The sequence below is a fragment of the Desmodus rotundus genome, chromosome 9 (genome assembly GCF_022682495.2).
Source record: "Desmodus rotundus isolate HL8 chromosome 9, HLdesRot8A.1, whole genome shotgun sequence".
Taxonomy (NCBI): domain Eukaryota; kingdom Metazoa; phylum Chordata; class Mammalia; order Chiroptera; family Phyllostomidae; genus Desmodus; species Desmodus rotundus.
In genome coordinates this window covers 6,232,123-6,256,661 of record NC_071395.1, presented here as the reverse complement: position 1 = coordinate 6,256,661, position 24,539 = coordinate 6,232,123, and the positions used below count along the sequence as shown (strand labels likewise).

Below are 24,539 nucleotides of genomic sequence, written 5' to 3'. Positions count from 1 at the left end.
GTCCCCTCCACTAACCTCTGAAAACCGGTTTTACGGGAAAGTGACCTGACGTGGGTCGCTGTCACCATGACACCCGACGAGCCTGGGCATGCCTCCAGCGTCTGCCCAGTGGTCGGCTGGGTAGAAGCCTAGAGCGGCCCAGCTCTAGGAGCAGCCGCGTTCGCTTGCTCAGCACCTGATGTCTGTCTGTCTGTCTGAAATTAACCAACTCATACTTTACACTTACGGAGTTTGCCTGTCCTGCTTCTGGTTCAGTGCGTCACGGCTTTCCTGTTCCTTCTCATACAATTTCTGGTAGCTTTCGTGTTCCTTCTCGCCCAATTCTCCATGTGATTCCTGGTCCTCCTGCTCCAGTTCGTGGGGTGTTCCCTGTTCCTTCTCACCCAGTTCTTGGGATGTTTTCTGTTCCCGATCGACTAAGTCTTTGGATGTGTTCTGTTCCTTCTCAACTGATTCTTTATCCTGGTTCCTACTTGTTGCCGTGTTGAAATAGAATTTTGTAGCAGGTATTTTAGTACTCTTATTGTCGCTATTTGTCCACTTCTTAAAACAATTTATGCTTTTTACAACTATCAGTGCTGCAACAGCAACAGCAGCAAGTGTGACTATAGCTCCTGCTGCTGTTTCTGTGAGGGCCATGAAGTCCATATTCGAGGGCAATGTACAGTATTGCTTTGACGCTGGTCTTTCTACATTAAAGAATCACACCTCTCCTCCATTTCACAGCTACGCAGAGGAGCACTAGCTGTGGGCGAAGGCCCCAGTGAGGGACCCTCACGCTCGGTGGAGGGGCTCCCAGCAGGCAGTGCGCAAGTACAAAGGGGATTGGCTCCTGGCTCCCCACAGACCCCGCCCCCAGCCTCACGCACTGGTGGGTGGCTTCCACCCTCCGGTTTCAGTTGCCTCTGCAGCCAGCCGTCTGCCTCTTCGGCCCACCACCACCTAGATTTATTCCAGACAGAATATCCTGAAACTCTCCTAGGGCCATATATTTACTCATGCTTTCTATCTGTAAAACTTGAAGGTGAGAATGATTTTTCTATTAAAAAACACTTAAAATACCGGATTAAAAAGACAAGGTCAGGAGCAAGGGATCATCCTCACATTCTTTACAATTACTGGGAGGAAATGAGTGTACTTAGTGGCTAAAAGCATGACAGGCTTCGGGATCACACAGACTGGGTTTGTAGACCCAGGCTCGCCTTACTAGCAGTAGGACCTTACGTTACTTAAGAATCAGAACTTATTGATATGCCTGCAACGCCTAGGACAGATATGATGTGCAGCCGAAGTTGAGCTAGATCAGGAAAGGTAATGCATGCCATGATAAGAATAAGAAGTCTTTATCCTGTAAGCAAGAAGTTTACCTTTCAAGAATGAGGACCCCTTTTTTTAAAATAAAAAAATTCATTTACTGAAATAACATCTACATACTACTATTAAGTTCAAGAACACTTCATATACCTGCATTTTGTTAACCCCCAAAGTTTGTACTTACATAAATAAAAATAATATATATATATAATTTTAAAATCCAATTTTCAATTTTAGTGGGTATATCAATTTGTAAATTAGTTGCAAAAACTTCTCCCCAATATCCCCAATTCAGATGACCTACAATTCAGGATGTACTACTGTATTAGAGACATTGAAATACATAGAAACTGACACAATCAGATTGGAGTTTAAATAATATTTTGATAGGATTAAGAATGGGTAAGAGTGGGACTGAATACACAAGAGCCACTGAGGAGACTGGCACTCTCCTGGTTGTCTTTCAAAATCTCTTATTTTGCCTTGTACATGTGGCTGCTCTAACTACACACTGTATTTCCAACCTTACAGAATGGCCATGTAACTAAAGTCTTACCAACGTGTATATGTGACATGTGCAACTCCCACTTGCCCTGATTCTTTTTTCTTTACTTGCAAATGGTAATATAGATTAGCCAGATACCCAACTTTAACTATGCAGATATTACAATCTCTAGTATATGGTTCTTTCCCTGGGGTCCTCAGATCACACAGATAAATTTAAACAAGGATTATCTTAAACTATCCTTTAACTAAAATTTCTTTCAACTATGAATGTAGGCACAAATCACAGTAGTATTAACAGTATGTGATTTTTCTCACCAATAAAAATCATGTATTTTCTTTTTTTAATGCATATTGTTCTAATTTATTTTTCAGAAACAATTCTAATTCACAAATTTCTATATTTTGACTATTATTTCAATTACTTTGAACACATTTCGTAACTCAGCATAATCTAATCCAGTCACTCCATTTCACAGTGGCAGAGTGTGAAACCCAAAAAGGTTGATTCTTCTGATCTGCCTCCTATATATTCTTTGCCCTATGTCCTCTGTTCTCAACCAGAGGTTTACACATAATGCACCTGGGTTTTAAGCCAGTTGTCACATTTCCTTAGGTAACAATCTTTTCAAATAATAAATTCTACCAGTCATCCAAACTTCCATGATAGGAATTAGATTTTCCTGGACTGAGTATGTGTCTCTGAGGATAAGGAAGCCTCTGTCTGACTCAAAAAAGAGTCAATTTAAGAAAATACATTTGGGTCCATTTGGCTTCTGGGTCTCATCTGTAAGGCATCACTGCCACTCAGATACATGAAGAGATGCCCATCTGACTCAGCAACCTTAGGTTCTCAGAAATCATATATTATCATACTACATTGTAATTGTTACACATATTATTTCAAACCATATTGATGGTTATTAATACAAAATTATAGTAGCTATTAGAACACTGGATCTTGTAAATGTTAAAAAGTACACATTACTATTATATCACAAACTTGTATTTAATATTTTAATAACAATATTTCAAAGAGTTTCCTTTATAATCCTATGTATTTTATTTTAGACATTTAAGACTATTATCCTGGGTTCATGGGCTTTACTACAATAAGAAAGGTGTCCATGGCATAAAAATGGTTAGGAAGGCCTGCTTTAAGAGATTAGAACAAAAAGATTAAGGTACGTAGGTCTCTGAAGGAATTCATGGAGAGATACCATGCTATCTTTGCTCACTTCCCAACTATTATTTAAGAGAGACACATCTTACTTAAACCACTGTATTTTATCTTTAAAAAATTATTTTTCAATTAGTTTACATTCATATTATTTTTTGTATTAGTTTCAGGTGTACAGCATAGTGGTTAGATAATCATATTCTTTACAGTTTTTCCCCCTGGTATTTCCAGTACCCACCTGGCATCATACATAGTTATTACAGTATTATTGACTATATTCCCCATGCTATGCTTTACATCCCTGTGACTATAAATACTAATTTGTACTTCTCAATCCCTTTACCCTTTTCATCCAGTCCCCTAACCTCCTTCCCCTCTGGCTACCAGTAGTTGTTCTCTGTACCTATGAGTCTGTTTCTATTTTGTTTATTTTGTTCTTTAGGTTCCACACCTACGTGAAATTACATGGTATTTATCTTTCGCTGTTTAACTTATCTCACTTAGCATAATACCCTCTATGTCTATCCATGCTATAAGCCACTGTATTTTGGGTCTCTTTACAGCAGCTTAACCTTTACCCACACTGAGCTTATTAAAATAGCACATATTAGTGAGTCCTAAATTAAAACAATAGCAATCAAAATGGAAAGAAAATATTGTAAGAAATTTCAGTAAGTAAAATTTACAAGAGTGGGTGATTTATTTGCTATATGAACTGAGGTAGGAGGAAAGCAAAGATGACTCCCAGATTTCTATTGTGGGTGACTGGGTAGAATCACTATGTATTGTTAATCAAGATAAGGATCATGGAAAGAGAAGCAAGTCTGATTTGAAAAAATGAGTTAGATTTTAGAATTGCTGGGTTAGAGAACTGTTATACATACAGAGAAAAGGGTGCAAAAGACTATCGAATTGCATTTGGAAACTCTTAAGAGGAATCTGGGCCAGGCTAGAGAGAAATCTGAGCTTCACTGGTATATAGATAGTTATCTGAAACTAAAGGTATAGCGAGGAAATGAACTGGGGATCACATGTAAAGTACCAAAGGGCTTATGACTAGCCCCTGTGGAATCCTAACATTTAAGATAATGGTGGAAGAAAAGGAGCCCTTTGAATTTATAGTTAGGTTAATCAGCTGAAGAAGAACACAGGTATCATTTCTTATGCTAACACAATGTTTGTATATGAACAAAGAACTAGGTGTATTTCAGAAGTTTTACTTCAAGCACATTTGTATACAAAAAAAGGAACTATTCAAAGCACAATGTTTGTATATGGACAAAGGAATTATTTCAAAAGTTTGAGTTTGAGCATACCAAAGTTCTATTACTGTAAAGCAGGGGTGTCAAACTCATTTTCACTGGGGGCCACATCAGCCTCTCAGTTGCCTTCAAAGGGCCGAATGGAATTTTAGGACTGGAAATTATGTAACTACTCCTTAACAATTAAGCGAGAGCTTGGTGCTGCCCCAGGGTAGAAACAAGGTGCCCTGCCAAATAGAATAAAGTGCAGGGCTGGATTCAGCCCATGGGCCTTGTGTTTGCCACCTGTGCTGTAAAGAATGGATCCAGGGTACAAATATAAAATAGTAACAATGTCTTCAGGAGCTTCTGGCCTCCTAGTACATGATTGGTTCTGTTTTGTTTTGACTCTCTCCCTCTAGCAAAACCTGCTGTGAAAAAAACAATGTGAAATTCAGCAAAATAAAGGTAGTTTCAGTAAGTATAAATGACTATAAATTTAAAAGGTTATCTTTTTATAGAGGATATATTTTAATGAATTGAGTGAAGATAAACTAAAAGAATGAAGCTTTAAGAATGAATTTTTATTTGGGATATAGTTTTAGATAGGAAATTAAAAATCCTATCCAAGAAGATGCAGCATTAGTAATTTATCACACAAAAAATATGTACACATTTAAATATCCCTTTAAATGTGTACATATGCATTTTTCAAACATTTGTGTTAACATTTAAACATTATTTCCTTATGTAATCTCCATTATTATTTTGCTCACCATAAATCATAATATAGTTTTGGATTAGTCCAGGATACTAAGTAACATTTTTTTTGTCATATCTATGTATCTTCCAGGCTTCACAGAATAGGCTTTTGGCTAGTGATTTAGTAGTTAAATCCCTGTTTGTTCTCTATCTATGCCATTCAGGATTTCAAAGACTTCTTTCCTCTTTGCATGTCTCTGAAGATATGTAAAACTTTCATATTTTTTTAGTTAATCTTTATATGGGTGACTATTCCTAGTAATTGATTTGGTTGCTCCACCCTGTATATTAAAGTTTAGTTTTGATTATTTTCTTTGAAACATACTTTGTTTGCCCCTATGCACCAAGAAGTTTACTGACCCCATTTTTGTCCACTCATAACCCCACAAAATCGGTATGTAGTTTATCCCCACTAGCTTAACATTACTTTATCTACCAAAACTTTAAAATCTTGGGGATTTTAAGTGTACTATCTTCAACATTTCTGAAAAAACAAAACAGGCTCCTGTACCAGATCTTGGAACCCTGTTTTCTGTCTTTAAGCCAGTTCCTAATTCTGACAAACATTTGTTCCTCTATGCTTATTAATAAAGTTAGAATCAAGGAAAAAAAGCTCATATTTAAGTTTTAAACTTCTTTTATTATCAATGAAAGACACACAAACTAATTTTCAAGGGGACTTTTTTTGTTCCAAGATATTTTCACATTAGCAAGAGTTTATTTTAAAAATAAAAGTTAGCAGATATGCCATTTTACAGCTTTTAATTTCCAACTACAGATTTACAATGTCATTAAAGTCATTATCAGTGTTTTATGAGATCTAGAATCTGTGTTTATTAAAAGCTTTATTTTACCTGAAACACTATACTTAGTAATAAAATGAGCTGTCTTAAGGATGTTGAAGAAAGCTTACTTATGCCCACAGATACAATGATGACATCTTTCATCAGCTTTTAAGAAATATTTGTCATATTATATGATTTTAAAAGATGGGAAGACAATAATATTAAAAGAACTTTCATGTCTTATATTTCAATATTATACACTTTAATTTTTTACCACAAATATGAGGATTTTAAACTAATAAAAATAATACATACTAATTGTAAGTAAAATGTCTCATTAAAGTGAGTTTGAGTCTAAGTGGGAAGGAAACCCACATTTATGGGATTTTTAGTATTTAAATCTTTGAAAAAGTATATATATACTTTATTGCAGAATTACCACTTAACAAATACTGACAGTGATAACAAACTATCAAAATTTATACAAATGGCAGCTATATAAGTTGTATGTTTAACAAGTTAACTATATGCATTTCTCAATTTAATCTCCTGATGAACTACCTCCAATACCAATGTTAAGGAATTCTTTAATTTTATCATATAACACCAACACTAAAGCACCCCCTGTACCACGAAGGATGTTGGAGAAGGCACCACGAAAAAATGCATTGACTCCCTCATGTTGGTATATCTTCACAAAGCAGTCTAAAGTTCCTTTATATTGCCGTTCAGCCTCACCACTCTATACAAAGAAAGACAAATAGTTTCTCATTATCTTAATAGCTTTTATGTTAAGATAGGTTTTATTCAGCAAATAAGGACACATAAAAATAACACTGTTGAGTATGTATGTTGGGTTGATGATCACATATCACACTGTACATCTAGTAATCACTGGAGAACATTCATATTTCACACGCACACACTTGAAAACTGACTAGATAGTAGGGTTAACAAATTTCAAAAGATGGCATCATATACCATGATTTATCCTCTCATCACAATGCAAGTAAGTGCTAAATCAATAGTAAAAAAAGATACCTAGAAAAATGTTTGGATATTGAGAAAAATATTTAAATACTTAAAACCTAATAATAACCACAATACTCCTTAACTAAATTTTTAAGATGCTGCCTGAGTGATAATTTATAAGGAAATTAATAACCTTGAAATATGAGAAAGCAAAGTCTGAAAATTAATGAGCAACCTAAACATTTTGAGACAATGAATAAACCTAAAGAAAGTAGAGATAAAAAATAACCAGAAAAAAGAAAGGAAATAGAAAAAAAAAAAAAAGCATAAAAAGCCAAAGGTTAGTTATTTGAAATAATCTGACAAATTTCTAGAAACACTGTTTGAGGAAAAAAACAATAAAGGGTTCCCAAATTATCAGAAATGGCACCAAAAATGGCACTTAAAAAAGAAAGGGCCCCAAAATTATTAGAAATGGCAAAGGTAAAATTGTTGCATATGATCTAGAGATAAAAGCAAGATGATATTACAGATTCATGGCGATTATTTTGAATGGTCAGAAGTAATTAATATATTCCTTAAAAGCATTATTTACCACCAGAATAGAAAAAATTGGAATAATAAAAGAATTAAAGAAATTCAATAAGTTGTTGAAAATGTTCTCATAAAGAAAACCACCTGTCCAGATGGCTTTATATATAAGGTCTACCAAACATCCAACAAACATTTTTTAAAAGATTTCATTTATTTAATTTTAGGGAGAAGGTAAGGGAGGGAAAAAGAGAAGGGAATATCAACGTGGGTGAGAAACATCGATCAGTTGCAACCCAGGCACATGCCCCGACAGGGACTGAACTGGCAACTTTTAGCTTTGCAGAACGATGCCCAACCAACTGAGCCATACTGGCCAGGGTCATCCAATAAACATTTAACTTTAATCTTACATAAATTATTCTAGAGAAGAGAAAATTGAGAAGAGTCCCCAGCGTATTTTATGAAGCTTACATAGCCTTGATACCAAATTAGATAAGGACAATACAAGAAGGAAAAATTCCAAGCCAGCATCACTGAAACACGAATGCCAAAATCCTGAACAGAAATTAGCCAATCCAACCCAGTAAGGGACACCAAATATAATGCATCGTGACCAAACTGGATTATTCCTGGCATATAAGGTTGGTTTTGCTCTGGAAAATAGACTAATGAAATATAGATATTAGCAAATTAAAAGAGAAAAATGATATAATCATCTCCATAGATATAAAAAACATGACTGCTGTTCATAATTAATAACTTGTAACCCAAAACCAGACAGAAAGAGCCACAGCTTGACAATGGATAACTACAAAAAAACCCTGAGCTAACATTAAATTATGTAACACTGAAGGCACTTCTATAAGATTAGAAATAAGAAAGATTGCTAGTTATTACTTCTTTAATACAACACTGTATCGGAGGTCTCAGCTAATGCATAAATGCAAGAAAAGGAAATAAAAGGTTTAAGTATTATTTTTTAAAAAAAGGGGGTGGTGAACCTGGTATTTTTTGCAGATCATAAACCTGTGTGTTAAAAAAAAAAATCTTGAAAGAGTATACCTATAGATTAGTGTTGGTAACAGCATTTAAGAAAATTGTGGGATATAAAATAAAAATGCAAAAAAAAATCTACTGAATTGTATCCCCACAAAATTCATATATTGAAGTCTATATCCCCAGTATACCCCAGAATGTGACTATATTTAGAGATAGGGTCTTTATAAACATAATCAAGGTCAAATGAGTTCATTAGGGGCAGTCATCATCCAATACAGCAATCCTTGGAAGAAGAGAAACAGAAAGGACCATAAAAGACATAGGGAGAAGAAGGCCATCTACAAGTCAAGGAGACAGGCCCTCAGAAGAGACCAACCCTGCTGGGCACCTTGACATGAACGTTGACGCTCCCTGATTGTAAGAGAATAAATTTCTGTTGTTTAAACTGCCCAGTCTGTTGTACATTATTATGGCAGCCCTAGCAACACACTAAATACACTAAAGTACAATTATTTTGCCTGTAAACTGTAGATATTATGACCCTTATCCTTAAACACTCCAATGTACATTTTCTAACATACCCAAAGTACAGTTATCAAAATCAGAAAACTTAATATTGATACAGTATCATTTACTAAAGTCTATATGCAAATTAGTTTTCCATTTTAAAAAGTTTTCAATGTATTAAACTAGAACTAGATATATATCAACAGGAAACACAGATTTAAATGGAGTAACTTTAAGGATGGTCCAAGTAGATGGTATAACTTTAAGGATGATAATAGGTTATATATATTTTACCCTTTCAGGTGGCCTAGGGGGTTCTTCTAGGACCATTTCATAGACATAAGGGTAAAGATAGTAACTACACCTCATAGCACTGTTTTGAGAATTAAATGAGTCAAACTGTAAAGTGCTTAGGACAGTATCTGTCACATTAAGTAATACAGCACTTTACTACCTTTCTGGCATCATCATCTTCACTTGCCCTCATGAAACCTATCATCTGGGTATACAGAACCACACTTTTCAAGTCCTCCACGTATTAGGTTTTTTTTTCATTCTGCTTAGAAACTTCGCTCACTGGAGAAAAAGCCTATTTATTGAGATTTCTCTCTCTAAGAGGACACATCTGAATGCTTTAGGCAATTGGGCACTCTTCCTCTGGGGCACTCCCGGAACCTATGCACACTTCTATTTAAACAGTTAACTATGTGCATTCAGTACTATGCTATGGCTTAGGTTCTGCCTTATTTTATTTGTGTCACCACAGCTTAGCATAGATCAGGTAGTCAAATATTTGCTGAATGAACATAACAAGTCAGCAATGTATACTGAATGTATCAAATTTTGGTTTGGGGATTTATGCTTTGAAAATAGATTATTATAAATAAATTCTCATCTTTGAAGTTAAAATTATTTACTTTTATTAAAATATACTATAAAAATGATACTATATATGTCAGTGGCTTGTGAGTGGGCTTATTCTACTTGATCTGATATTCAGTTAAGATAGACATACTCATCCAATCCCTACAATCCCCCAACACCCTTCATACAATTATGCTACAGGAGTGGAAAAGCATTTCTGTTCTGGTAGCCGAATAAAAAGTTTTGCTGGATGGTGGGTGCTCAGCAATAGGGAAGAATACAAAATAACACAGCATGCATCTATTTTAAAGTACTCCATTGTGCAAATGTACCACAATGCCCTGACTAGCATGGCTCTGTTGGTTGAGTATAATCTCGCCAAGTGAAAGGTTGCCAGTTTAATTGGTTCACTTCCCAGTCAAGGCACATACCTGGCTTGTGGGACTGGTCCCTGGTTGGAGCATGTGCAAGAGGTAACCGGTTGATGTTTCTCTCCCTCTCTTTCTCCCTCCCTTACCCTCTCTATAAAAATAAATAATAAAAATAAAGGTACCACAACTTTTTGTCCACTGATGGGAACTCAGGCTGTTTCCAGATATTGGCTTTTATAAATGGCGCTGCTATGAACATATGGAATACTACACAAGAGTAAAAAAGAAAGAAAACTCTTACCTTTTGTGACAGTATGGATGGACCTGGAGAATATTATGCTAAGTGAAATAAGCCAGTCAAAGAAAGAAAAATGACCTCACTCACATATGAAATCTAATGAACACAATAAACTAATGAACAAAATACAAACAGAAGCACAGATGTATGGAACAGACTGATAGCTGCTGGAGGCGGTGGGTGGGCGAAAAACAGTGAAGGGACTAACCAAAGAACATTTATGCATGACCCATGAACAGGGACAACGATATGGGGACTGACTGAGGGAGAGGAAAGGGTGGGATTGGGTGAAGTGGGAAAAGGGAGAAAAAGCGGGACCAACTCTTATAACATAAACAATAGTAAAATGACATATGCCTTTCAGTCAAAATTTCTCTAAAATTTGAATAAATTATAACTGAATATCATAGTGGAAAACTCAAACTTTCAAATAATAATATAAAATACCTGCATCATCATACGCCTTCTTACTGTGTCAAAGGGATAAGAGAGTATTCCAGAGCATGTAGTCACAACTTGAGCAATGAAAAAGGAGACAAGAAATGGGGTTTCCTTTGGTTTGGGTAATAAGCCCTACAAAAGAACAATGTATAAAGTAACCACCTAAATTTCTAAAATATCTTAAATTCTTAAGTCAAAGAATTATTCTAAGAAATACATGAAAGAGGGCTCAATTATACTTAAAAGTGCAATTAAAAACAGTTGGATTTAATGTGGAAAAATTAGAATACTAGCAGATCAGTAAGAAAGGAGAATGTCATACATGACTATACTTTAAAAACATATGAAAAAGAAAACCATATTTTATATTTAATTAGTCCATCATTAATGACACTGAAAACTAGGAGGACAGCAGCCAGTGACCAAAAAAGTTCTTCCATGGCTCTTCACAGATTTGAAAAAAATGAAATAGTGCCTGCTATTATCAACAGACAATATTTTATTTGATAAATAGCATTAAAGCTCTAACTTAGTGAAGAAATACTCCTAAATTTCACAACTGCTACATGTAGTAAGAGAGAAAAGAATACATATAAATTTTTCAGTGATTAAGTAAATGTACATAAGAAAAAATACACTACAAACTCTAAGTGATTTCTAGACCATAATAAAAATGACATTCAACTACATTTGATGGAATATCAAGATGATTTATAAAACTATTGTAAAATTTCCATCAACTTTTAATCCTATTCAGTAAATAATACTGATATTAATTTCACTGTTTCACTTTGGAAGCATTATGATATAGTGATTAAGAGCATGAAATTTTTGCTTGCCACTTAAATAAATTACTTAACCACTTCTAGTTTAGTTATCTTTATTTTTAAAAGATTTTATTTATTTATCTTTAGAGAGCGGGTAAGGGAGGGAGAAAGAGAGGGAGAGAAACATCATGTGAGAGAGATACATCAATCGGTTGCCTCTTGTACACCCCCAAATGGGGGCCTGGCCCACAACCCAGGCGTGTGCTCTGACAAGGATTCGAACCAGTGACCTTTCAGTTCAGAGGCCATCACTCAATCCCCTGCTGGGGGTGTGTGTGAGGGAGCCGATAGCTGTTTCTCTCACACATCTCTCATACCAATGTTTCTCTCCCTCTCTTTTTCCCTCCCTTCCCCTATCTCTGAAAATAAATAAATAAAATCCTAAAGAGAAAACCCCCATCCTAGAACACTGTGAGGATGTAAAGATTTAACAAAGTTCCTAGAACTAAGTCATAGCTCAAAAAATGGCAGTCATTATTATAATCTTTCTCTTTCCTACCTTTTGAAAATGCTATTAAAATCTGAAATGAAAAGGCAAATTGTTAAAACAATCTGGAGAATACAGCAAAGGATCTAATGATATATAATAGACAACTGAGCTATAGTACCATTTATTACATTTAACTAATTAATTAGCTTTGCCTCTTTCCAAAGAATGATGAGAGTAAATTTATTATTTGTATGTAAAAAAAGTGATAATAAAGTAAACACAAAATCAGAAAATTCTGTCAGGATGTTTTCTACAGATCAAAGATTTTGACTAAATATAATTTTTCATATTTGCAATATGATATATAACAAGTGAGTCTTGCATTGCAAAAAGCACAAAAACTTAACATTTGAGTTTATGCTTTATATCTATAGTTAGATTCACAGTAGAGTTATAATTGATTAGGTTATGGCAAGGTTGTGATTAAACAGAATTCTATGTCTCTTACTCCATCATTTATTTTGATTTACATAATTAGAAGTATATATATTTGCTGAACATGTTATTAATAGAACAGTAGAAACAAACAAACCATTTGTCTAATATATACTAGTTACAGACCCAAATTACCTTAACTGTGTCATAAGCTCCAAAATAAGAGGCTCGGTACACAATGATGCCCTGTACTGAAACACCAAACCCTTGGTACAAACCAACAATTCCATCTGATTTTGCTATTTTTATAATACAGTCACCTAAGCCCTTGAATTGTCGCTCTTCAGGACCTGAAATAAAGCCATTTGAAATTTATTAGCAGCATTATATATCAGATAAATACTTTATTTAAACATTTTACAGATTTAAAGTATTTGGAAGTGCCACTTAGAAATACTTCTAACAAAACAAAGCACACATCAAAATCCTCCCATTCAGTAAAAAGTAGTTAAGGTTGAAAGTAGTATCTTAAAATTGTTTAAAATATTCACCTCTTATAAAAGCAATCTAATTCAAGCAATATGATTGGCTTAAAAACATTTCAATAAAATTACCAGAATTTACTGGAAACATAGTTACTAGGGGTGTAGAAATTTTTAGTTTTCATTAGGAATGAAAAACTCCGCAACTAGTTTCATTTGAAGAGCATAAAGACAGATAAAGCAAAAAGAAAATGCTATAAACTAGTAACTTACGGATCATTAACATTGTAGATGGGGTGTCATATTTTTCAAGTGTTTATGGTTTTGTTTTTATTGTCCCTTGACTTAAGCTCTTTGACAATATTTTAAAAATAGTGTATGTAGAATATAATCTTTCAATACAAACTAAATTCCCCCAATTTTGAGAGAAAACAAAGCTACTGAACTTAAAGCAAGATGTATGGGTTATTTTCACTTTCTTAGCAGTAACAAATTTGGACTACCACCTAAACATAAGATGGAACCCCTATTTTCATTTTTTCTCAGACTGCTATCATTTCTAAGGTATTTTCTCTGACCACTTAATTAAAATTGATGTCATTCCCTTCTCCTAATTTTTCTTCATGGCATTTATTGCTAAGTGACAGCACATTTTTGTTGTTCATTCATTGTTTTATTACCTGTGTCCCCTACTAGACTATAAGGTACACAAACCATGAGCTCCATGTTTTATATGAGGTGTGTGTGTATGTGTGAGACACACACACATCTTGTATCTGAGGCAGGGCCTGGTCCACAGTGTACAATGAAGAAATATTTATTAAATGAATCTTTGCTCCCTTAAGACATACTATTAAATGAAAGTAAAGAAATAAAACAGGTTTAAAGCCATATAGGTAAAGAAGAGTATGTGACACAGAATAAAATCCACATATTTTAGCGAGACAGACAAAAGGTGAAGTGGAACCTCACTAAGCAGAGAAAGGTGAAACTTAGTTTCTTTATTTTTTAAGATTTTATTATTTATTTTTAGAGAGAGGGGAAGTAGGGAGAAAGACAGGGAGAGAAACATCAGTGTGTGACAGATACATCAATAGGCTGCCTCTTGCACACCCCCAACTTGGAAACATGGCCTGCAACCCAGGCATGTGCTCTGACTGGAAATCGAGCTGGCGAACTTTTGGTTTGCAGGCTGACACTCAATTCACTGAACCACATCAGCCAGGGCTATTTTCTTTATTTTTTAAATTTCCTTTTTATCCTCACCTGAGGACATTTTTCATTACTTTTTAGAGAGAGAGGAAGGGAGAAAGAGAAACATTGATGTGAGAAAATCATCAATTGGTTGCCTCCCAAACATGCCTACACTGGGAATCATGTGTCCGGACCAGGGACCAAATCCACAACCCAGATGCCCTGACTGGGAATTGAACCCATAGCCCTTCGGTTATGGGATGACACTCCAACCAACTGAGCCACATCACCCAGGGCTGAAACTTATTTTATCGCGGAGAGAGATATTGTTGAGAAGTGAGCCATTGGACTCTAACCTCAGAAAAAACTTGGAAATTAGAGGAAGTACTATTTCTGTGGTGAAAGCAAAGTAGCATCTGAATGTTCAAAATGCACAACTCCACCTTGAGCAGCCAAGTGACTTATCTCCTCTGCCATCCTCAGAACTGAACACAAGCCTCCAGATTGAATGGGGCCAACTGAGTTACTTCCACTATCACTGATAAAAAGACTCACACAATAATACATCTTGTGAAATGTCAGATCATCAGGGATATAAAGTGATTAAAAAGAAAAAAAAGGCATGTACAAAAGTAGCAGCAGTAACAGGGACTTCTTAAAAGCAGTGTTAGAGACTAGAATCTAGAGTATTTTAAAATTATGAAAGAAATGAACTTTAAACCCAAATTTTTTATACGGCCAAGAATAAGAGGGTAAAAGAGAGACATTTTTAAACAAGCAAGATCTCAATTTATATTGTTGTATTCTTCTCATGAAACTCAGAAAACCACCAAAGAACATAATCTACCAAAACAAGGGTATAACAAAAAGATAAGAAGACATGATAAATAAAATAAGTAAGAACAGAGGGAAAGGAAACCTCTAGGATGAGAGTTGTACATCGAACCTAGACAGGAGTCATGGTTGAGGCAGGAAATAAGTGTATGAGAGATCTAGGAGGTGGCTCTCTAGGAATAAAGTGGAAGTAAGTTAGCAGTCTTTGGGCTCTTTTGTTACTACAGCGTTGGCCTTCCCCTTCTCTGTTTTAAGGGAAAAGAAATCAGTAGTCATCTTTAGGCTCCATGACCCTACCATTCGGTTGTGAATAAATTTTTAGATGGTAATGAACACTGTCGTTACAGCATAACTACAATAAATAACACATGATCAAAACACAAAGAAGGAAGAGTTAGTCTTTCTAAAAATCCCATACCTTTTCCAATATCAGCACCTAATCGGGTTCGGGCAAAATCTAACGGATATACTACACATAAGGATGTTGCCCCAGCCGCTCCACCAGAAACCAGGTTTGCCAAAAACCACCTCCAGAACTATTAAATTAAATAAAATTAAATTAAAAAGTGGTTATTAAACTACAGAATTAAATAAACATATTAAATTAAAAAGTGGTTATTAAACTACAGAACCTGACTATGTAAAATCTTATTTTTCTTGAGGTTAAAAGGCCAGCTTTACAAACAGCTTTTCTACAGTAAACAACTGTAATATCACATACCATACTACCCAGAACACTTCTCTTTGTGTCCATGTAGCCTTTGTTTCTTACCAGGCAGACTAGGAGGTGCGGTTTAGATGACGACATGCTGAAATTCCCAAATACTTTAATGACCTCCAGCGAAGGTAGCCCAGATTAGTGAAAGTGGCCACATGAGGTAGTCATCTCTTTAGGTTATACACTGCACTCTAATCTCAGCTAATTAGGTGAGATTAATTATGTCCTTAGTCATAAAGAAGAAACAATTTACTTTTCAGGCAGTAAATTACCTCAGAGGTAGGAATACATATCTGTTGACTGCTTTTTTTTTTTTTTGCTTAACAAAAACAGGTAAAATGCTGAATTTTCCTAGTGCAGTAAAATGATTATGACATATAATTTACATTACAATAATACTTATTCAGAGAAATACTGACTGAGACAAAATATCCCTTAATTATTAAAACTATGTAAAAGATTTAGAGAAATGTGTAAAAATATAATTGTGTTTTCGTATATAATTTCTGTAACTTAACACACATTATATGTTAACAGTTACTATGTTTAAATTATTATTTTTTCCACCACTTGAGCACACCCTCCCAACATCACAGGTAAAAACAAATCTAACTATTTCTTAAAAGTTTTTAGAGATATTAAAATATACTTGCCTGTTTTTCTTTATTAACTCCAGACATGAAAAGTTGTTTGTATTTGTCCTTAAAAGCAAAATTTAGAGCTTGTGTTGGAAAATACCGAATAACATTTGCCAAATTGCCACGCCAAAAACTGAAGAAACCTACAAAAGAAAACATACTAAATATAAGTAAGTACATTTAGTAGGGGTAAAAATCCAGAATCTTGGTGAATCCTAAGCTGAATATAAAGCAGCTGCACGAAGACAATTAAAAAGTATATTTAATAGCCAAGAAATATCCTTCTCAGTACTTACGGCTGATTCAGTCTTTACTAGTGCATTTAACATGTAATGGCAAAAGCTACCATTTACTAAGCATTTGATATGTGCCACTCACTGAATAAGGCTTTATATGTATATTTCATTTAGTCATCACATTATGCTTATCATATAGGTTCTCCTATAGAACCCATTTTATACATGCACAAACTGGGACTTTAAAAAATTTGAAAACTATCGAAGGACATGATTACCAAACAGCCAAGCCAGGACTTAGAATCAAGTCTCCTGTTTGATTCCAAAGCTCTACTCCAGAAGAACTGTTTTTTATTCATTTAATCCTCATAATCACCCATGAAGTAGGTACTATTAGTCTCTTCATTTTAAGCCTGAAGAAATAAGTTCCCTTAAATCTCAAAAGTTTACTCTCTGTGTAATGCAAGTAAGTGCAGAGGTGCAAAATTGGCCACCCCAAAATACATCTCTGGAGTATAGATTATTTGGGTTGTTTTTAAGAAACAAAATTCAGGAAGTATGTGGTTTTTTTAAAACATCCCCTTAACTACTAGAGATAATTTAGAGAGAGGGCTTGGTCCAGGAAGAGAACTATCACCAGAGATAACTACAAAGAGGATGGGTAAGGTATGATAAGCTATGGGGAGCTGGGCAGGACCTGTTTGTTCAAAGTTCCTTCCGTGCCCCATCGTCTCAGCACAGCACAGCAAACATTGGTTTATAAAACATTTGTTTTTCCCATCTTCCTATCAATTGTCTTCCTTCCTAGAAGACCCAGACCTTTGCCTCTTTCTCAGTTCAGAAGGGCATAATCCTCAACTGTCTGACTGACTGTGATTCTCAGATTCCTATAGTGGTCTGTACGTAAGCTATCAAATTTGGTTTTCTCTGGTTAATCTGTCTTCTATTAATTTGATTATTAGAATACCCAAAGAACCTAGAAAGGTAGATAAAAAATTTTTCCTCTCCTACACAAGTTTATCCCAGATATACAATGAACATCAGAAATGAACATCAGAAATACATGTATGCAAATTTAGGAATACACACATGATGATTAAAGAGTGAAAATGTATTGAGCACTAACTATGCAATAGACACATGGTTGAATATTTTATAGGTATTATCTTGTTTAACCCTCACAATGACCGTATCATCAGGAATGCAGCATACAAATGAGGAAATTGAGGCTGAGAGAGGTTAAATAAAACCAATTCAGCCCTGGCAGCTCAGCTGATCGGAGCAATGTCACATTCACCAAAAAAGGTTGTAGGTTTGATCCCCAGTCAGGGTATACACCTTGGGTGCAGTCAAGGCACGTATGGGAGGTAACCAAACTGGTTACCTCTCTCATATCAATGTGTTTCTTTCTTCCTTCCTCCCTCCCTCCCTCTCTCTACCTAAAATCAATAAATATATTCTGAGGTGAGGATTAAAAAAGACCAGTTCAGGGCCTGGCCTGGTAGCTCAGTTGCTTAAAGCATTGTCCAGATACACCAAGGCTGCAGGTTGCATCTCTGGTCAGGGCACATACAAGAAGCAACCAATGAATGCATGAATAAGGAACAATAAATCGAAGTTTCTCTCTCTCTCTCTCTCTCTGTCTTCCCCTCTCTTTCAAGTCACTAAATTAATAAGAAAAAAAAAAAAAGATGGTTCAAGGTCACAAGGTAAGGGAAAGGCTGGGACTTGATTCCAGATCTGACTGCAGACCTAGAGCTCTTAAATCTCTACTGCCTCTCTCTAAAAATCCATTCTCAATAAAAACAGTAGTCTTTTTTTCTTTTTGGTCAGAATCAAAAAAAAAGGGAAAAGCAAGAGTGGTACAAATGCAGAAGTATTTTGATTCTTTAGTCATACAGAATAAAAGGACAGTTTTCTAACATATAATCACAAAATTGTTAGAGAAAAACATAGCAATTGTGGTATCTTTAATAATAGCTGAATACCTAAGTTACTGACTTAACTGCTAAGAAAAAAGTAACCTCTTCAAAATTTAAGAGCAAGAAAAAACATACTCTGAACCTAATTCTGATAAAAAATTAAAACAGAACTGGTGAGAAAATAGGAAAAAATTACCAGGCCACTTACTGGTCAACTTACAGACAAGAATGGGAGTGCTGGGCACATATATTCTTGACTAGTAGGCCCTGGCCCCAGCATGTTTGGACAGAATGCCTATTAGTAAAAAATATATGAGTATGTAGTTAGCATGACTCATAAATATGTATACATATATTTTAAAGTTATATACCTTTGCTACAATCCTTATTTTGTACATTTTTAAGATATACCCAAAATAGAAATTAAAAAGTGAGATAACGATTCTTCATTTAAAAAACTTTTATTTGGTACCTAGCGCATAGCAGACTTGCTCTACATAGCACCAGGAACGAAGTTCTGGGTCTTATGGGCCTTACATTTTAGGAAAGAGGCCAAGGAAAGAGGCAATGAACAAATAAATGTCAGGTGACCATAAGAACTATATAAATATGTCAGGTGGTTTTAAGAACAAAACTAGAGATGGAGAATGACAAAGGGCTATTTAGATAAAGGGCTAGGGGAAAACTTCCAGCTAGAAGATATTAGAGCATAAATGAGTACTTATTTGAGCAGTATTTTTAGATATCTTGCTAATCATGACATTTTCACAACATTTTTTGCTATTATCTCAAGGCATCCTAAGGGCGAGATTAATTCTTAAGAATAGTGTACATGGCTCTGGCTGGTGTGGCTCAGTGGATTGCATACAAGCATATGAGCCAGTTCCCAGGTTTGATTCCCAGTCAGGGCACATGCCTGGGTTACAGGCAGGGTGCCCAGTTGGGGGCATGTGAGAGGCAACCACACATGATATTTCTCTCCATCTCTTTTTCCCCTCCCTTCCCTTCTCTCTAAAAATAAATAAAATCTTAAAAAATAAAAGAATAGTGTACATGAATCTATATTTCAAATAGTCTTATTGACTACTCAAATAGTCTTCTTGTCTCTATAAATTCATCTAATAAGCAAACATAAACTATGTTTATTATATAATAATTGAGGATTAGTGCCTGTCATCCCCTCTACACTATGTAACTAACTCCTACTTCTTTTTCAGAATGCTTCAGTGTTCTGTGAAAAGTAACTAACATTTGTCCCAAGCATAAGTGCCAGTGTGAATTCACATACCATAAATATCAGTAAATTTTATTTTCCCGTTTTATTTAAATAAAGTGAATATCTAATGTTTTATTTGCATACCCCAAAACATAATCTTCAAGATCTTTATAAAAACCTCACTGCTCCAGCTTTCAAAAAAATAAATTTGGAGAAGTTCAGATTAAAAATAGTGCCCAGGAACTTCTAAATGAGGAGTGCTGGTGGGATCTTAAAAATGAGGCTGCATAGTTCAGATCTTTAAAAGGCTACTTTATAATATATTAAATACAACACTTGTTTTAATTAAGAATATATTTACATATGCATATTTTGTTCAGTGAAAAATCACAGCATAGACACCAAAATGTTAACTGTGGTAATTTTAGCAGTGATTTGTTTTTACTTTTTACTTCTCTATTATACTTTCTAATTTTCTATAATAAACATGCATCATGTGTGTTATAAAGATTTAAGCAGTAGTAAATAAAAGTGTACGTACAAGTTGGAAGATCATAAAAACAACTACAGCACGGAGTAAATCTTTAAAAAACAGCATTAGTCAGGATAGATCCAGAAGTTTTTATAATCCAAGGAAAGCTTATAAAAAGTATCAAAGACACCCAGAGAGATGTTTAAAGCTATTTTCAGAGCAAGAATAAAGAGATTCATCCCTGGGCTGGAAAGAAAGAAAAGGACACGTAAGGAAGCAGTGAGAGAATATCTACTTGTACCTTCTGAGTTCAAGTTTCAGACTCATCCATGTTGCCCAAAGAAAGGAAAAGTTAGCAACTTTAGAGCAAACAAAAAACAGGAGAAAAAAGGTAAATTCCAGAAAATAACCACCTCAGAATTTGACTGTGTACTAAATTCCAAAATGGCCTAGCATGGTGATTCTCAACCCTACCAGGTTCATGTCCTCTCCATATAAGTACCTATTATAAATACTTTACTATCTAGGAACAGAATTCAAAGACAGTGGCCTCTTCACCAATTTTTAAAAAATCAATATAATTCCCTCAGTGTTATATAAAAGAGAAAATAAAGGCATTTATAATGAAATATGTATTTTAACTAGTAAATTGGTGAGGGATGATCACACTGTAGACATGATGCTTGCTTCTACTCATAATGAATCATTATATTTAAGGTACACATTGAATTTTGAAAAAGGGCCTTAACAAATGTGTTTATCTATATGTACAATGATCATGAATTCAACAGCTACAAATGCAGATGATGTAAGTGGTGCTCCAATATCACAAGCAGAGTTGCTGTCAGGAGTTTTCACAATGAAGAACAACTCTCAGTGAAATCATGAACAAAACAAAGTACAATCTTCCCTCTACTTACATGGTGGCTGCATACTGGAATCAATGTTTACTAGAACTAGGCCCAGATAGTTTGTATTTATAGTAAATCAGAGTTAGGTTCAAGGCTTAATAATCATGCACAGGTTTCACTTTGGCCTGAAGGCCCAGTGGGAGATCTTAGTCTTTTAGGTTGCAGGTTTAGTCTGCGTTGTGCAGGGCTGGCCGTATATAGCAGCAAGACTCCCTGGCTTCTGCCTTTCAAATCATTGCAATGAAAGATTACACCCCTCTATCTTCGTGCTAAACAAAACATTCCCACAAGTTTCCATAAAAGCCCCTAGATGGCAATATAATCCCTGTTGTGAATTACTAACCTCTGAACATAGAATATATACCATAGTCATACTGTATTCATAAGAAGGCCCTGTATGTAAGAATAGGAAACATCTTAAAATTCTGCTGTTATCATCTCATCTTTGAAGGTACAGAATGCAGGAACAGCAATAACAATTCAGAATGACCTCAATTAATAAGAGCCATATTGAATATGTTTAGATTTAAATATTAAAAAGAACATTTAAAATATAAAATAAATTAGCACTGGTCAACACAATCTGACCAGAATATTTAATTTTACCAGACTAAATAGTTAAAGCAGAATAGCTAATAATAAAGCAGCTCCTACTTCTCTGAAGAGATCTTACAATAAACCAAGGAGAAAAAAGCTCCTACTTTTCCTGTGAAAACGTTAGGGGAAATGAGCAGCTTGCTCTGATGAAATAAATGGGGTGCAGAGATGTGAACCACTCACTATGGAATATCTGGGCTCAGCTCTTGGAAGGCATTTTAAATTCGCAGGGTAGATGATGCCTTAAGAGTCTACCTCGGACCCCGAATACTGCACTCGACAGATCAAGAAGAGTTTCCACCACATCCCTAAGAAGAGAACACTTTTTTTATGGGAGAGTAACCTGCCCTAGAGTTAGGAGTGGAAGAAAGGACTGCACTGGAGTGGAAGCAACTTCCCTTCCTGTTCAGAATACACAATCAAATAGGCCTATTTCCTTTTCAAAGTCCATATAAAGTTTTTTTTAATTATTTTATTGTTGTTCAATTAGTTCATATAAAGTTTTCAATCGAATCCAATTATATGGGTGGATCATAGAAAGCTTCTGATAAATTTATCCCAGTATCCACTGAGCTAACTTAGGAGCTATTCTGCAACAGGACAGCCCTCAGTGGTTAACAAAGCACTTTCACTATTTATCCCTTGCCATCTTTCAATAGTAATGGGGAAAAAAATCCTCCACAACAAACAAAAAAAATTAAAACTTTAAAGACAGGGTCTGAGCAAACAAAACAAAACAAAACAAAAGAACAAAACAACAGTAATAACGATCCTATATTTTTTCAAATTTTTATTTTGCTCACCTTGGATTAAAAAAAAATACTGCATTAAAATACTATGTGTCTTTATTATTTTGCTCCCCCCTCAACTTTGTGCGTAGGTGTGTGCCTCTTCAGGCTCGGCCCTGGTCTTCCGCAGTTCTCAGGAAGAAAGAGAACCTCTTTTCACTGAATACGGACCAGGGTACTGGTGGGCTCCAAACTCCCATCTTTGGAATATTTCTCAAACGTATTATTTAAACAAGTATTTAAGCAACTTAAGCATTTGTTAACACAGCAAAGTGCCTAATAGCATCTCCCCTAGTCCTGGGAGCCACCCAACTGCCTTCTGAGCCAGGCACAGGGGCGCCGAGCTGTAAATCCTGCTGTGATGGAGACATTTAGACAAAGAGGAGGTGGTGGCCTCCTCCGCACCTGGACTGGTCATGTGCAGGCCCTCTTTGCCCTGGACCGGCTCCGCTAACTGAATTCTCAAAGGTGAAGAAACAAACGCATCACCCACAGGCAGACACAGCCAAGGCTCCCGCAGCCGCCCCTGCTAGCCGCCCCCCCGCCCCCCCCCCCCGGGGAGAGGGCTGCGCGGAGGCCACCCGTACGCACCCTGCTCACGGGGAATCCGCACCAGGCAGTCCACCATGCCTTTGTACTGCGCCTCGGGGCTGATCTGCTTGGACGATGCCTGCACTTGCAGCAGCAGCTTCACGCGCTCGATGGGAGCCACTGCCGTCTTCGACACCGCCGCCGCGATCCCGCCGGCCAGCAGGTCCTTCCCGAAGGACGAGGCATCAAAAAGCCGCTTTTCCACCTTCTTCTCCGACTTCTTCTTCGGAGGGTCCAGCTGCATGGTGGCACGTCAGCGGTGAAAAACCAACAAACGCAGGTTGAAACGAGCCCGGAGAAACGAGGAATGGAAGCACAAAACCGCTTCAGCGTCGTCCTGGCGGGAAAGCGGCGCTGAGGACGCTGGGAAATCAGTGCACCGCGTGAGGGCCGTGAAACTGCGCATGCGCTTCCAACCGCCTCCCGCCACCTGGCGATGGCCACGTGACTGCCGGCTCGTGATCCCCCTGCACACCGCTACCCGCTTGGTGGTGTGTGGGTGTAGCTCAGTGCTCTGGCTTTTCCTTGGTGCAGGTTGGGTGCAGAGCCCGTGGGTTCTGAGCAGGGAAGATGCAGAAAGGGAGCCGGCAGAGCTCTTTTGTATAAGGATCGTTAGTGTACAAACTAGAGCAGTCAGCCAACCACGTGGGATTAACCGAATGTAGATTTGTTACCAGGGTTACTCTGAACTTTTCTCTTAGAAATCACTTTAGTTTCTGCTTCTTTTCTTTCTCAGGGGTCATTTACTCACATCATCATTGGTTTTACCGATTGCACCCAAAAAGCGTAATTCAACATTTTCCTCTTTCTCCCTTCTTTTATTGAAATTGGTGATTCTATCTAGCCTGGTGCTTCTCAGGCGGGACTGCACCATCAAAGAAGACCGGGGAATAGCGTTTAATTTTAATGCTTGGATTAGGGGAATTCTAATATGCAGCTTACTAGTGACCCATTCTAGAACCGGGGTTCACACACTTTTTGATTTTTAGGACCCCTTTTCACTCTTAAAAATTATGAGCACAAAGAAGCTTCCATTTTTGTGTTAAATTGGTATGTCCCATTTCAGAAACTGAAACATAATTTAAAACTATTTGTTTAAAAATACACATTTAAAATAATTTATCGTGGTAGGGGGAAAATGGAGGCAACTGTATTTAACAATAAAAGTTACTTAAAAAATTAAAAAATAATTTACCAAAACAAAACAATGTAGTGAGAATAGCCTTGTTTGATATTTTTTGGAAATCTCTTTAATATCTGAAGGATAGCTAGATTTGCATAGGAGGGTGGACCCCCCAAAAACAATTATCTTCTGGAGGGCAGACCCCTTATAGTACAGGCTTCCCCAGCTAGGTTAGTGTTCTGGGAACCCATCTGTATGAGCTGTACCAACTGGTGGTGTTGTGAGAGGCTGCATTTGGCTTCAGTGAATTTTTTTTTGAAGACTCACTGCGTGTGCCCATTTCATGAATGGGT

The 24,539-nt window shown here is 36.2% G+C and overlaps 1 protein-coding gene across 1 annotated transcript; it reads right to left on the bottom strand.

The window, feature by feature from the left end:
• Positions 1-5,687: 5,687 nt before the first annotated feature.
• Positions 5,688-23,391, bottom strand: SLC25A31 (solute carrier family 25 member 31). Its single transcript, XM_053911501.1, has 6 exons — positions 23,064-23,391; positions 16,346-16,473; positions 15,393-15,510; positions 12,660-12,814; positions 10,779-10,904; positions 5,688-6,528 (listed from the first exon to the last, which is right to left on the bottom strand). The coding sequence occupies exons 1-6, from the start codon at positions 23,305-23,307 to the stop codon at positions 6,328-6,330; spliced, it is 972 nt and encodes a 323-aa protein (XP_053767476.1). The 5' UTR covers positions 23,308-23,391; the 3' UTR covers positions 5,688-6,327.
• Between the last annotated feature and the right edge of the window lie 1,148 nt (positions 23,392-24,539).